Consider the following 14,220-nt stretch of genomic DNA (forward strand, 5'->3'; position numbering starts at 1 on the left):
TGGCCCAAATATAATACAAATGATAAACTACCAAAATATAACGTAATTGGTAGCTTAACCTGGCCATGACATTAACATTATCCAACTTTCTTTGATTAAAATGAAACAACTGCATGGTTTTAAACAAAATATTGAAGAATTTAAAGCAATATTTTTTGTGTTGATAATATTTCGCTGTATCACAATGACTTTGTAAAAAGTAATCAGAATTTAGCCAAGTCATTCAATTAAAGTATGAATGCGTTAAATGAAATACGATGTGTGAAACATCAAGCAATAAATATTTAGACACAGATTGTAAATAGCAAAAAATATACGGGGGCGTTTTTACTTGATGATGACATTCCAACAGTCAATTTGAGGAAAGCAATCAACGTATTGTACCATAAAATATAACTGAGTAAAATATGAAACTAAAAACGCCCTTTTTCTATGATTATTAGTTTTAGTATGTACGTATATACCAGTATGCCTTTTAACCAAAATTACATACCATACATTATCTACATAAGTCTTATTTTTTCCTTCAAATCTTTTAAGTGATTTTCTACATGGAACTTAATGATAATTAAGTTTGAACTTCATATTATATGATGAAAAAGCAAATGAAACAAAATTATTAATGGAAGCCAAGCTTTTCAGTTTTTCTCAGTTCAATAAGAGGGCCATATATAATTATTATCATCTACTATTAAGTGTATAAAAATACCTTCAGATCAACAATATTGGTTGAATATATTCTTAGTAATACAAATACAATTTTAAGTTTAAATTAATTATATCGACTCAAATAATCCAATAATCTTAGTCCCCCAACTGAACAAAAGCTCTTGGTTTCAAAATAGATAATCTATTTCCTCAGAATTATTTATTTGAACAAGAGCTGTCGTAGGACTATATGCTGCTTTGTCTTAGAAATGAATACAATAATGATGTAATATGTGCAGCTTTGTGCCTATCAAAAGCGAGAGAAAAGTCTAATTAAAAAGTAAAAAGGAAATGCAGTGATGCGACAAAATCGGGTTTTTGAATGATTGACAAAAGAACATTGCCTTTGTTGTGAAATTCAGTCTCAATTTCTTTTCTATTTACAGTAACAATGACCTTGACCCTAGGAGCCCCAAACACAATCTCATGGAAGTCCTCCATAAACTCTTCCTACATACATGTACATATATGTCATTCCTGACTGAAGTTATTCAGTACCAAATGGTTATCTATTTTTAGTGACCCTTACCCTAGAGGTCACAAACGCAATCCCATGATAGGTCTCCATAAACTCTTCCTATACACCAAGTTTGTTCACAGCATGTCAACTGTAACTTAACTTATTCAGTACTAACCATTTTTCTATTTTTAGCAACATTGACCCTAACCATGATTCTTGGGGCACCAAACACAATCCCATGAAAGATCTGTATAATCTCTTTCTATATACAAAGTTTAGTCACAATATGTCAACCCTAACAAAAGTTATTCAGTACCAACCATTTTTATAGGAATGATGTCACCATTACGTCATATGTACTTCCGTTGTGTGGAAAATTCTCAATAAAAAAAAATGTTCTTATGATTGGCAGACATGTTTTTACATGCTCAATACACTGTCAATCAAAAATTTCATTATTCCTGAAACGTTTATACCTTAAGTATCTATTCTTGCTTGATTTATCATTTAGAGTAGAGATTAAAGCATAAACCGCTGCCCTATAGTTGAAAGGTCATTTTGGAAGAACTGTCATGGCGGACGGTGCAATTTTTAGAGTTTGTTTTTCAAGTGGAGTGATTTTTCTTAGGAATAACTTGACCCCCCTTTTTTATTGGCTTAAAAGGTAATTTAAAGCTTGTACTTTAAGAATATATGTGGTTATCATAGCCTGCATTCGCTCTAAATACCTTTAAATGTTGTCTAAAAATTATAATTTTACATTGAATTATATAGGGAATAACAATGGTGGTGTGTAACCTATATTTATAATAACAGTGACCTTGACCTTGATCCAATGGGCCCCAAACGCAATCCCATGAACGCTTTCCATGAAATCTTCCTATAGACCAAGTTTGGTCACTATATGTCAAACCTAGCTAAAATTATTTGATACAACAGGTGGGATTGATGCCGCCCTCCCGCCAGTGCGATGCTCGTCATTCTAAAAACCAGGTTTCTCTTTGTTAAAGACATGAAAATGTGCCTGTCAAAAAAAAAGTGTGACTGTCTTTTGAGATGAGTGCCTAAAAGCTATGCATAACACATTCACATTCTACAGTTTTTTTAAGTTTGGTTGAAATCGAACCGTGACAGAGTTACAGCCTGGATACAAATAATTGCTATAAAATCCTTATTGGACTTCATTGAACATAGTGTGTTATCTTGACCTTTGTGTCTGAAGATCATAAAATTCCATCATGACACACCTTTCCATACTTCTGTGCAACTGACATGATGCCGAACCAACCTGATATAAACATTCTTAACTGTTAAAATTAAACCATTTATATGCAGATATTTACGGTACTAGCCACATGATAATCCGGGTCAAACAAATGAACAAAGACATGGCTTTTAACATATTACTTTGTAAAACAGTGAGTATTTAATTACGGTATCAAGGGTATTGTTCGCAGATTACAAGGTAAGAGTCTTATCAATTATGTAAAGTTTGATTAAAATCTGATTAGAAGTGATAGTGTTACAGCTGTGACTATGCAATTCCTATTGGTCTCTATTGACTACCTAGCATGACCTTGACCTTTTTGGTCAGAGCATGAATGTTATGTTAGACACACCTTTACATACAATTCTATATTGTTTGATTGAAATGTGACTATCAAGTTAAAGCTGGGACAAGATGTTAAAGGACAGACTGATAGACAGTCATACGATCCAACAGAGCCACGATATATGCCTCCCTTCGGTGGCATGACAAAAAATACCAACAGTATGTTAAGATATTTAATCACCATTTTAGTTTGACAAATTATAGTACATGAAATAATACATCAAATGCACATTTTATGTAACATTATATAAGATGAAATCAAAATGATGACTGAAAATTAGTACAGTAACATGCATGAAGATCAGGCATTTAAGGGGACTTGCTCATGTTTTGTAAAATGCACTTTTATGACGAAATAAAGTGTAGCAAATAATTAGGATTGTTAAAACTAAGATACTGACTTGCTGGAACCCTTCAACAAATGTTGATATTCACTCAGATATTTCTTTGAGGTCCATGATTTTTAATGCATTAGTAACGCCTTTACAAAAAAGGTGTTACAAAAGGTTAAACTATCCCTCAATTTATGTAAGAGTTCTCCTGGACAAGCAGTTTTAAATATTCTTGACTGCACCGGCTTGGGCTCACTCCCCACAAAACCAGGGTTTTTTCACACTGAATTTTATTGATTGTTCTTCATTTTCAATATTCAAGAGTTAAATAATTATTATAGGAGTGTTTTCAAATAAATTACCATGAAATAAAGTTTGGTGCTAAAACATGAGTGAGTCCCTTAAATATTTTATTTTAAACTACATGTACTTAACAAGAAAATAAGTTTTAAATTTAACTGTGAAATTCTTCGCTGTCAATCTTTCTATGTATTATAACATACAGATCAACAATGCAAAGATAATAACATACACATCTACATGCAACTTTCCATGTGAATATTTATGACACAAGTAAATTTTAAATTACTGTAAATAAAGTATGATGATGCAAACATCTTTTTACTGAATGTCAACAAAGAATGGCACTGCATTTAATGTGATATTAAAATAAAAAAAATATCACAAAGTTTTACGTAAAATATCATTATTTTTATTTTTTTATCATTTCAGTAACAAAGGATTTCATGTGATATTTAATAGATAAATGTTGCCATACCATTACACTTTTAATAAATATATCCATGTTTTATTAAATGTCTTAAGATAAATTGTGTACTCAAAGCAGACTTTAGATAGACAGTATTATAACAGCACACTGATTTCCTATTTACATTTAATGAAGAAAAACTCAAACCAAACTATTTTTTTGATGTACTTAAAAATATATTATGCACTTAACAAATTTATGATGTACTTCCCTAAAAACCTTGATGAAACACATCAATCAACAGTTACACATCTTAATAAAAATAACAATTCATAAAAACAAACAAACATTTTAATGCTGAAAATGATTGTACTTAGCATTTAAACGACTTGTTCCATCAGTTTTTCTGATGTTATAAAATACACCAGTGCATTCAAAAGGGGGAGCACCCAGCCCAGTCTCCCCCTGAAATTGTCCTGTGAACATTTCGTGTAAATATGTAGGATTAATTATGCATTAATAGTACAAAAATGAACCAAGCTGGTTGTTTTTTGGGGGGCTGGGGGCTATTTACAGTCTAATATGATAATGACCTTTCCCCAAAAAGTGCACCTCCAGAATAATGTCAATTCCTGGAACAACCTCAGTTAAGAGCCTCATTTGGGAGGGTACCAAAAAGTGCACCTCAAAAGTATGCCCTCTCTAACATCAAAACCAGGATCCACCTCTTGTTGCAGCCTAATTTGGGAGATGTCCACCTTTTACATACCCAACCCCCGCCACCCCTTACTACTAATCCCGGACCCATCTCTGTGGTCTACAACTTGCTTCTTGCTACACTTATCACTGTCACTTAAACATAATACTTAAACAATAATTAACTAATCATTCAAATTTATAACTGATGTCCAAATTAAAGGGGCTGTACTCCGTATGACAAAATAGCGAAAAAAGAAAATTGTTGAAAACTGACATAAACTTGGTATCGATGTGTTCAATGCATTGAAACTCACTAATTGAAGTAACACATAGTTTACAATTAACTTAGGTTTAGCAGTTATTTCATATTTTTCCATTAAAAAAGATTACTCGGTATGTCTACCAGGTAGAATTCATTCCTTATGCGTGATTGGCTAGTCCGTGTTATCACGTGATATTACCGAGGTAGGTGTATAGCTTAATTATGTCACCCAATTAGGGTAAGCTGTCGTATCGCTGGATACGACGCTAGATTGCAATTTTGGCGACACAGGTTTGAACCCGGTCTCCGACACAATTCTTTCTTACATTTTGGTACTTTTTTAACAATTATGATAACAAAGCGTTACACATTCTAATTGTCCTGAGATTTGTTTTTTTTGGTGCCAATCAGGTGTACAAACTCTTTAATACTTTTAAAAATGATACATATCAAAAAATAAAACAATTAAACAAATGGCACTACATAAAGATAAATATGAATCCCACATTATGAAATGGAACATCTTGAAACTAAAACCTTAAAACCTTTAATATAATTATCCAATGCATGGCACATAAACTATAATACATATTAAAATAATCTTATAAAAAAATAGTCTTATCCAACATTTTTTGTAGCAATTAAAAAAAACAAGTATGTTTGAACATGTGTGAGGTGTCTGCAAGTGTGTTTATGTGTGTGAGTGTATTTATGTGAGAGTGTGTATGTGTGACAGTGTGTATGTGTGACAGTGTGTATGTTTGACAGTGTGAATGTTTGAGAGTGTGTATGTGTGACTGTGTGAATGTTTGAGAGTGTGTATGTGTGACAGTGTGAATGTTTGACAGTGTGTATGTGTGACAGTGTGTATGTTTGACAGTGTGAATGTTTGACAGTGTGAATGTTTGAGAGTGTGTATGTGTGACAGTGTGAATGTTTGACTGTGTGAATGTTTGACAGTGTGTATGTGTGACAGTGTGTATGTGTGACAGTGTGTATGTGTGACAGTGTGAATGTTTGAGAGTGTGAATGTTTGAGAGTGTGTATATGTAAGTGTGTAGATGTGTATGTTAACGCTCAAAGTAACAAAATTGTTTTTGTGCTCTACTAAACAATGACTTGTATACGAGTTGATTTGAACTTTTGTAAAAGAAATAATGAGATCTTTAATTTTTTTTAAAAACAATAACAACATCAGAAAAAATATACACAACATATAAAAAACAAAATGTAACAAACTTAACAATACACTTAACTTTACCAAGTACCTTAGTTAAGGACTAAAACCAAAGAGCAAACAATATTAACAATAACTATACTTAGAATTATGTTGTTTTATAGAAGTTCTTTCACACCGGTATATATAGTAGCATGTTCTAGGTAAGATATGTATGCAAAATACTGTCATAAACAAATTTTTTTTTAATTTCAAGCTTACATGTAGTAGTAATTTTATTTTTTTTAAGTGTTATTTTAGAATAATTTTCCTTTCAATCGCTAGTTACACATAATATCCACGATTGTTTCATTACTTTTTTTGTAAGAATTAAGACCTTTACAATAAATGGTTTTATTAAAATTGAGACATGTATATTTAAGGATTTATTTTATATGTTTGAAACTTAAAGCTTTGCTTTTTACAACATACAGCATTGTACACTTTTCTGTATGAAAGTTAATAAGGGCACCAAAAACAGAAACCAGAAACGATAATATACAAGACAGAAGCAGGGAGGTAACTCAACAAGTGAGCAGTAGGTAACTCAACAAGTGAGCATTTGGTAACTGAACAAGTGATCTGGGAGGTTACTCAACAAGTGAGCAGGGAGGTAACTCAACAAGTGAGCATGGAGGTAACTCAACAAGTGAACAGGGAGGTAACTCAACAAGTGAGCAGGGAGGTAACTCAACAAGTGAGCAGGAAGGTAACTCAACAGGTGAGCAGGGAGGTAACTCAACAAGTGAACAGAGAGGTAACTCAACAAATGAGCAGGGAGGTAACTCAACAAGTGAACAGAGAGGTAACTCAACAGGTGAGCAGGGAGGTAACTCAACAAGTGAGCATGGAGATAACTCAACAAGTGAGCAATGGGTAACTCAACAAGTGAGCAGGGAGGTAACTCAACAAATGAGCAGGGAGGTAACTCAACAAGTGAGCATTGGGTAACTCGACAAGTGATCAGGGAGGTTACTCAACAAATGAGCAGGAAGATAACTCAACAAGTGAACAGAAAGGTAACTCAACAAGTGAGCAGGGAGGCAACTCAACAGGTGAGCAGGGAGGTAACTCAACAAGTGAGCATGGAGATAACTCAACAAATGAGTATGGACGTAACTCAACAAGTGAGCAGGGAGAATACTCAACAAGTGAGCAGGGGGGTAACTCAAGCAGGGAGATAACTCAACAGGTGAACAGGGAGGTAACTCAACAAGTGAGCAGGGAGATAACTCAACAAGTGAGCAGGGAGGAAACTCAACAAGGAAGCAGGGAGAGAACTCAACAAGTGAGCAGGGAGAGAACTAACAAATGAGCAGGGAGGTAACATGACAAGTAAGCAGTAACTCAACAAGTGAGCAGCTACTCAACATGTGAGCAGTAACTCAACAAGTGAGCAGTAACTCAACAAGTGAGCAGCAATTATTCAACAAGTGAGCAGGGAGGTAACTCAAGCAGGGAGATAACTCAGCAGGTGAGCAGGGAGGTAACTCAACAAGTGAGCAGGGAGGTAACTCAACAAGTGAGTATGGAGGTATCTCAACAAGTGAGTATGGAGGAACCTCATCAAATGAGCAGGGAAGTAACTATGAATGTTTTGCCCTACAGGACAGACTTTAAGCAGCATATGTTGTTATTCCTGCTAGAATAGCATGCTGTGTAACATTTCGCTTATTCTTTCCACTATATAGAATAATAATATTGCAAAGTCTGTATGATAATCAGCTGATTGTTTAGGACTTTGGAAAAGTTAACAACATGGCTAAAATCATTGTTGTTAACTTTGTTACTGTACTGGAAGTTAAGTGGATACTCTTAGAAATTGCCCTGTTTCTTAAATGATTTCAGACAACTTTTTCAGCTGTACTTGTTTCATTTAAAAATATAACCACATCGTCAAATAGTTCATGTTTAAAAGTTAAAAACGATTTTGTTAAAAATGTTGTTAACTTTATCAGAGTTCTGAACAATCACCCCAGTTTAAGTTTGAAATGGAAAAAAAATGTTAACATTTATATAAAATCATTTTGACTTAACTAGATGACACAATGTCATCCAAAAATGTTTATTAGTTATGATTGTACTTTTAAAGCTACCAGTTCAACAATGGCCTAACCATTCAACAGTAAGAACTGAACATCAATTCTATGCTGGTCTTTAAACAATCTTCCGGCCTAGGAACAGTCTCTTTGTCAGCGTGGAAGTTACCACTGGGACCGGAATGTCATAGCCAATGTAATCAGCCCCCAACCTCTTCTTCAAGTCCTCAGCAAGCGCATCAACTCTTCCAACTATAAGAGGTGTGTTGCACAGAAAATCCGTGTCAGGGTTTTCAGTGAGAACATCAATGAAAGCCTGAACAAGAAGCGACATCTTTGGATTCTTTGAGGCATCCGAGGTCTGTCTGATAAGTTGGCCATGTTCTGTTCGGTGTGCAACCTGTCCTCGATTGGACAACTCCTGGGGAATTGTGGACATCAAGACTATTCTGTCAGCATCAGTAGGTATCTTTTCGGTGTTTTCTTTATGATCAAATGCTTCAGCCTTAGTTGTGGTTGTAGGCTTCAGCATCCGCAGGTCATCAGCTTGAATCAGGAAGAGCTTAGGTTTTGCTGCCATGGATTCGAATGACTTGATCGTATCGAAAAAATGATCCACCATCACACCCCTATTTTCAACCTGAATTTCATCCCTCTCAGTATGTACGTATGTGAGAATGACAAATATGAAGGAGCCATACCGATTTCCCTTCGTCTCCAACTTCTGCAGTTTTTCGTCTATTTCATTTAGTGTATGATTCCTCATCAACTTAAAGTCAGGCTTCATATCCGGTAGACTGTTAATAAATTTGTATAGCTCAAATATGTCCACATCAACTTCTTCTCCATCTAGTTTCGAGCCCTCATCCTCAATCATTTTAGTTCTTTTCCCATTATCGTTTGCACCCATTGGTAATGGTTGTGTTATGAATGTTACCAAGCATTTTTTTCTGAGTGCATAACTATCACTCTCGTAATCATTCCGAGGAATTGTGTTAGATTTGTCTGCTCGTATGTCGTCACCCATAGCTCTGAAATGACATTCAGAGCCCCTGATTACATTTCAAGACCAGAATTAAATCATTTACAACAAAACTCTGAAAAACATTGCTGCTCTATAAATAAATCAGCTTACTTTTAAGAAATAATATGATGACATTTATCAATAAAACTTTCTGAAAAAACTTAAGTGTCAACTACAATGAATGAATGATGTAATTTGATTATGGAAATAGATTGAGCCAGGATTTCTAGAAGAGAGAGTGCAGAATAAAAGATTACTGGTACCCACAACTACGAATAAGACCCTTTTAATAGCATTATTTTTCTTGGATAGGATTTCAATCAATAATCCTGTCAAATTAACTAGTTTGTTTGCAAACTAACCATGCTAAAACCATAAATTAAATAAGTTTCATTTGTCATAGTAAAGTATGTTACTGTAGACCAAAAGATCAATGATTGAAAGTCAACCATAAATGATCTATCAATAAATCAACAGTGCTGCTCAAGTTTATATTGAGCAATTGCCAATGGATACTCCCACAATTATTTTGTACACAGACGGATGGAGTTTACAAAATTGACAAAACCACTGCACTACTTTCAGAGAAGGTATTATCAACATAAATTAAGCAGCACTTCTCTACCAAGAGAATTGTCTTAGATTAACAAAATTGTCTCCTTTTCAAGCATTTCTATGATAAAAGTAAAAACCAAAATAAATATAACCTTTGTTAATAAATCAATTTAAAATGTTGATGAAATGCATATTGATTAACTTTGATTAACTCCAACAGCAGCCAATTGATTATTCAATACCAATAGACAGACAGAGTTGAAAAGATAGTCAAATCCACTGGCAAATGTTGGAACTAACTGTATCTGAGCAGGAGTCCATTGGACTACCAAGTTACATGTTTAAGAAGACAAGAGTAAAAATCAAATCAACGGGTCACAGGGTTCGAATTTAGACTCGCATACTCGCAAAATGCGAGCGACATTTGGAAATTGCGAGTGACTTTTATTCAAGCTCGCAAAATTCTGCGAGTGGCTTTTTCTAGACCACAAAATGTTAAAAGGAAAGTAGAATAAACATGAACTTACTTCCACTATGTAGTCGAGTGTAAACAGCCTATAAGTGGCATGTTTACACTGCCGGTATAAAGAAGACAGTACGGAGTCACGCTCTAGTAGGTTTTCAAAAATAGAACAAATACGGAAAAGGCCGAGTTTTATCTCGAATCTTTCCGGGATGCTCCGAGGCGTGCATAATACAAAGTAAATACGAATGATGTAATCACCTAGCTCAATCATTGGCTAAATTTAGCGCTTTTGCGCACTATATGTAAACCCCATCATCCTTTGAATATATTTCCGCCCAACTGTCAAAAGGAATAGACTTCGTTGATCGATATATTTCATGGTCCAAAGTATCCACGCTACATTTACTGTTGCTTTTTTATTTTAAATTTATTATTTTATTGTTTTTAATACTTAGAGACTTAATAAAATCTGTAGCGTGCTTGTCGAATGGGTATTAAATTACCCGATGGCGTGGGTAAATATACAAAGTGAACAATGTCAAATTATTGGACAGCTTTGTTATCAAAAAGCTGCCAGCATCAGACGAGTCTTTCCATACCCCCCAAATAGAATAAGCCATCAACAAGTTCTAGTAGTCGAGTCACTCAAGATTGATACTTTTTAATATTCATAATATGTCTTAGGTGTTAATTTCTACTTTAATTAGACAATATTATAAGGGAATAAAGCAAATAATAAAACTGCAAGTTGATTTGTCATTTTGCGAGTTGCCTCAAAATGCACTCGCAAAATTTTGCGAGTGCTCCTCAAAGTTAAATTCGAACCCTGCGGTCAAGTGCATGAAGAAAAAATCATTTTTAACACGACTAAATAAGTATTTAAGCTCATTTGCTTAACAAATCAATTAGGAGTCCTCAGTACCAGGGAAGTTTTCAGAAACTTCGTCAAAGAATAATGAAGCATACAAAAATACATTCATTTTTATTTACCGTCTTCCTGAGCTTTTGGGGAGTCTCACAAACTCCACAGCTTCAAAATCACGGAGCCTCAGGGCCGGACGTAAGGGTCAATGTCTCATTAAGTTAATGTTGGAAATTGGGTCCAGTTTGACTGCCAATAATCGGTTCCACTCAACTGATTATAGATAGTACAATAATTTCTTGACAATACAGGTAATTGAAGTTTTATTCTTGCACAATAACTTGTTATCCTTAACTACATGTATGCTTATGTTATTAAGTGTTATTTTTTCTTCAGCCATACTGTAAACAATAACATCTGAACACTTACAAATGTATAAATGAGCTCAAAGGAGAAAATTGATGGAAATTAACTAAACACAGATAACAAGAGGAAAGAAGTAAAAAACTCGCCAGTTGAATCAATTATAAATTATGACCAAATACAATCAATGGTCACCTTTTTCATGCCCAACCAATCAATTTTCAATTATATTATTATCGCTCATCGGAACATCGCTACCTTTAGTAAATTCAATGCAGGTGTATACAATCGTAAAAAAGTGGCAGCAATTTCAAGTGTTAATTTCTTAAAGATCTTAAAATCTTGAGCTCTGATTTAGTCAAGAGAGTCCACGGCACTTGACAACATCTACAAGTACAATAGTGATGATGAGTCTTTATTATCTCCAAAGAATGAGGACTTTAAAAACAGAAACACAACATAATATACATACATGTACAACAACAAAACAACAGTAATGCTATACTTTTCACTCCCATAAATAGGACAAAGTAAATGCATAATTTACAAATAATCTGTAAATTCACAGATTGAATGATCTGTTAATTTACACATCTATCACTTATGAAAAAGTTTTTATTACAAAAGAATAAAATCTCCATTCGGTAATTGCATGAGTATAATATATTTTGTATAATTTTGAAGACTTGGAATTTTGACTGTTTTGATAATTTTTGAAGTCATTATTTTGTTTGAAAAACTATCCATTTTGATGCCATAATGTGCAAAAGTTTTTTACATTGGTGCTGCCAAGAAAGTAGTTAATATATGTGTAAAATTATACATTGTTCAATATGTAAATTTAGGGCGTCTTAGTCTACTCTAGTCCACATAAAAAGAAACCCATCAGTCTTTCTACGAAGTTTTAAGTTGGCAGACTATTGTGTCCATAATCATGTGCAGACTACGCTAAAAGACTCAGAACCTTCCAGGCCAGTGGGTTAAGTAAAATGGAAAGTTTTATGAGCCTGACGTAAATAAACTGAATGCTTATTTAAGATTTTCTTTGCGATTGTAACAATTTCGATATACTTCAAAGTTAGAATTGCTGTGCGAAGCAGAAGTTTTATGAAATGATTTACATAATACTTGCAATGTAAATAAATGTACAGATAAGTCACTTTTCCAAAAAAAAGTACAACATAAAAACAACATCTTCAACAAAAAATGTGGTTGCTATGTATAAAATAGAAGTTTTACGTTATCAAATTGTTTTTGCAAGATTTCACAAATTCATATGCCATAATTTGAAAAGATCTGTTATTAGCTGTATCCCCTATTTCAAATTGATTACCAAAGTACCTTGCCTACTCAGAGGTGTAAAATGAAAAGAATGTTATGGATTTTACGAAAAAGGTAAACATTTTTCAGATGTTTCAAAAACTACTAGATAGTTGGATTGACAAATTTGGAAACTTCACCAGACCAGCTTATTTAAACTATTCATGACCAGCAGACTGAAAGTACTGGGAATGTCTGGTAGTAAATACAGTGCAGTGATTTAAAGCACCACCATTGGTCCCCATTCTTAGGCTTTCAGAAGTAATTAAAAGTTGTAATTGATATCAAACACTTATGCACCAGTCAATTGTAACCACGGCCCCCCCAGGTCAGGGGTAGAGCGGGAACTTTGACTTTCGGTCCTGCCAACCCCGGCTAAAATCCCCGCCCTGCAAAGACAAACAGATGGTAAATTCCTCGCCAAATGCTCCTGCACCCCAGGACCCTAGATAAGGCCCATTCCCCGCTATATTTAAAGCGAAGACAAAACCTACACATTCACCCGGCACTGCAGGGCCACCTGAAAGGTAAGAACACGGCCCATTTCCCCGGCTATCCCCGGTATACCCCCTGACCTGGGATAGGATAGGTGTTAGGCAGTTCCTCTTATCCTAATGATGCTTACCGACATGTTGTAAACAATGAAACACATATTTTATTTGTGAAATTGAAATGAAATTTTGTGAAAATTGAAATGAATTTTGTGAAAGTTGAAAGTTGTAGCCTTCTAGGTAACGTAAAAATGTCTAAATAATAAAGAAGGGTCCCATTGGAGCTAAAGCCTACTCAGACTTTCAAGGCAAAGAGAAATCGAGAACAAGATAAAGGTACACACATGTATGCGCAGGGCCAGGGAGATGCGTGTGATGACTGACACTTTTATAAATGAAATAAAACAAAATGATACCCACCTTTATGTTAAAAGTAAACGTTTAATGAAAAAGAAAAAAAATATTTATGAAATTTGCCGACATTCCGAATTACTTCCGCATGGAATTGTTTGCAGGTCAAACGTCCCTAGGTTAAAACGTCATATATAGTCAAAACGTCCCCAATTTGGTCAATACGTAATAAAGTGTATATTTGTATTTCAGCAAACCATGCGGTTATCAACTGCGACAAGGACGGCTACTGGAATGAACCTTCATGCTGTTAAATGTTGTATAAAATTTATATATATATATATATCAATATGTATACCTGCGATCCCTGAATGTAGTACAGTCAAGCGTGTTCACATTAAGGCAGATACGTAGTCTAGTGGTAACGCACTCAGTGACTGTCAATTAAGGGGTCGCAGTCACTTTCCCGTTGAAACACATAAACTGTTCTGTATAAAGAGGAATGCCAGGGCCCGTATTACAGAAGCATCTATAAATCTTTTCAATTAATAAGAAAAAAAGAGATATATTCCAAAATCATATTAGAACTTCAAGATATTTAATCTGCTTTAGAATAGAAATAATAGTAACATTCATCTATTTATCTAAATTTAACCACACATATTCTTATGTTAAAAGTCCCAGTCCCAGTATCTTTAAGAAATGTAAACTTATCGAAATGTATGCGCGCAGGTAGTCTTAAGACCGCAAA

The 14,220-nt window shown here is 34.4% G+C and overlaps 1 protein-coding gene across 2 annotated transcripts; it reads right to left on the reverse strand.

Annotated features, from left to right (window-relative positions):
- Positions 1-2,939: 2,939 nt before the first annotated feature.
- Positions 2,940-13,641, reverse strand: LOC128245098 (uncharacterized). Of its 2 annotated transcripts, none has more exons than XM_052963316.1 (2): positions 13,539-13,641; positions 2,940-9,068 (listed from the first exon to the last, which is right to left on the reverse strand). In XM_052963316.1, the coding sequence occupies exon 2, from the start codon at positions 9,062-9,064 to the stop codon at positions 8,156-8,158; it is 909 nt and encodes a 302-aa protein (XP_052819276.1). In that variant the 5' UTR covers positions 9,065-9,068; positions 13,539-13,641; the 3' UTR covers positions 2,940-8,155. The 2 variants fall into 2 exon arrangements, with proteins under 2 accessions (XP_052819276.1, XP_052819277.1); XM_052963317.1 differs by lacking the exon at positions 13,539-13,641 and adding an exon at positions 11,073-11,851.
- Positions 13,642-14,220: the final 579 nt, after the last annotated feature.

Source organism: Mya arenaria, chromosome 8 (assembly GCF_026914265.1).
Source record: "Mya arenaria isolate MELC-2E11 chromosome 8, ASM2691426v1".
Taxonomy (NCBI): Eukaryota; Metazoa; Mollusca; class Bivalvia; order Myida; family Myidae; genus Mya; species Mya arenaria.

Coding starts and splice junctions, on each gene's coding strand:
- LOC128245098 (XM_052963316.1), bottom strand. CDS start 9,064: ATGGGTGACGACATACGAGCAGACAAATCTAACACAATTCCTCGGAAT.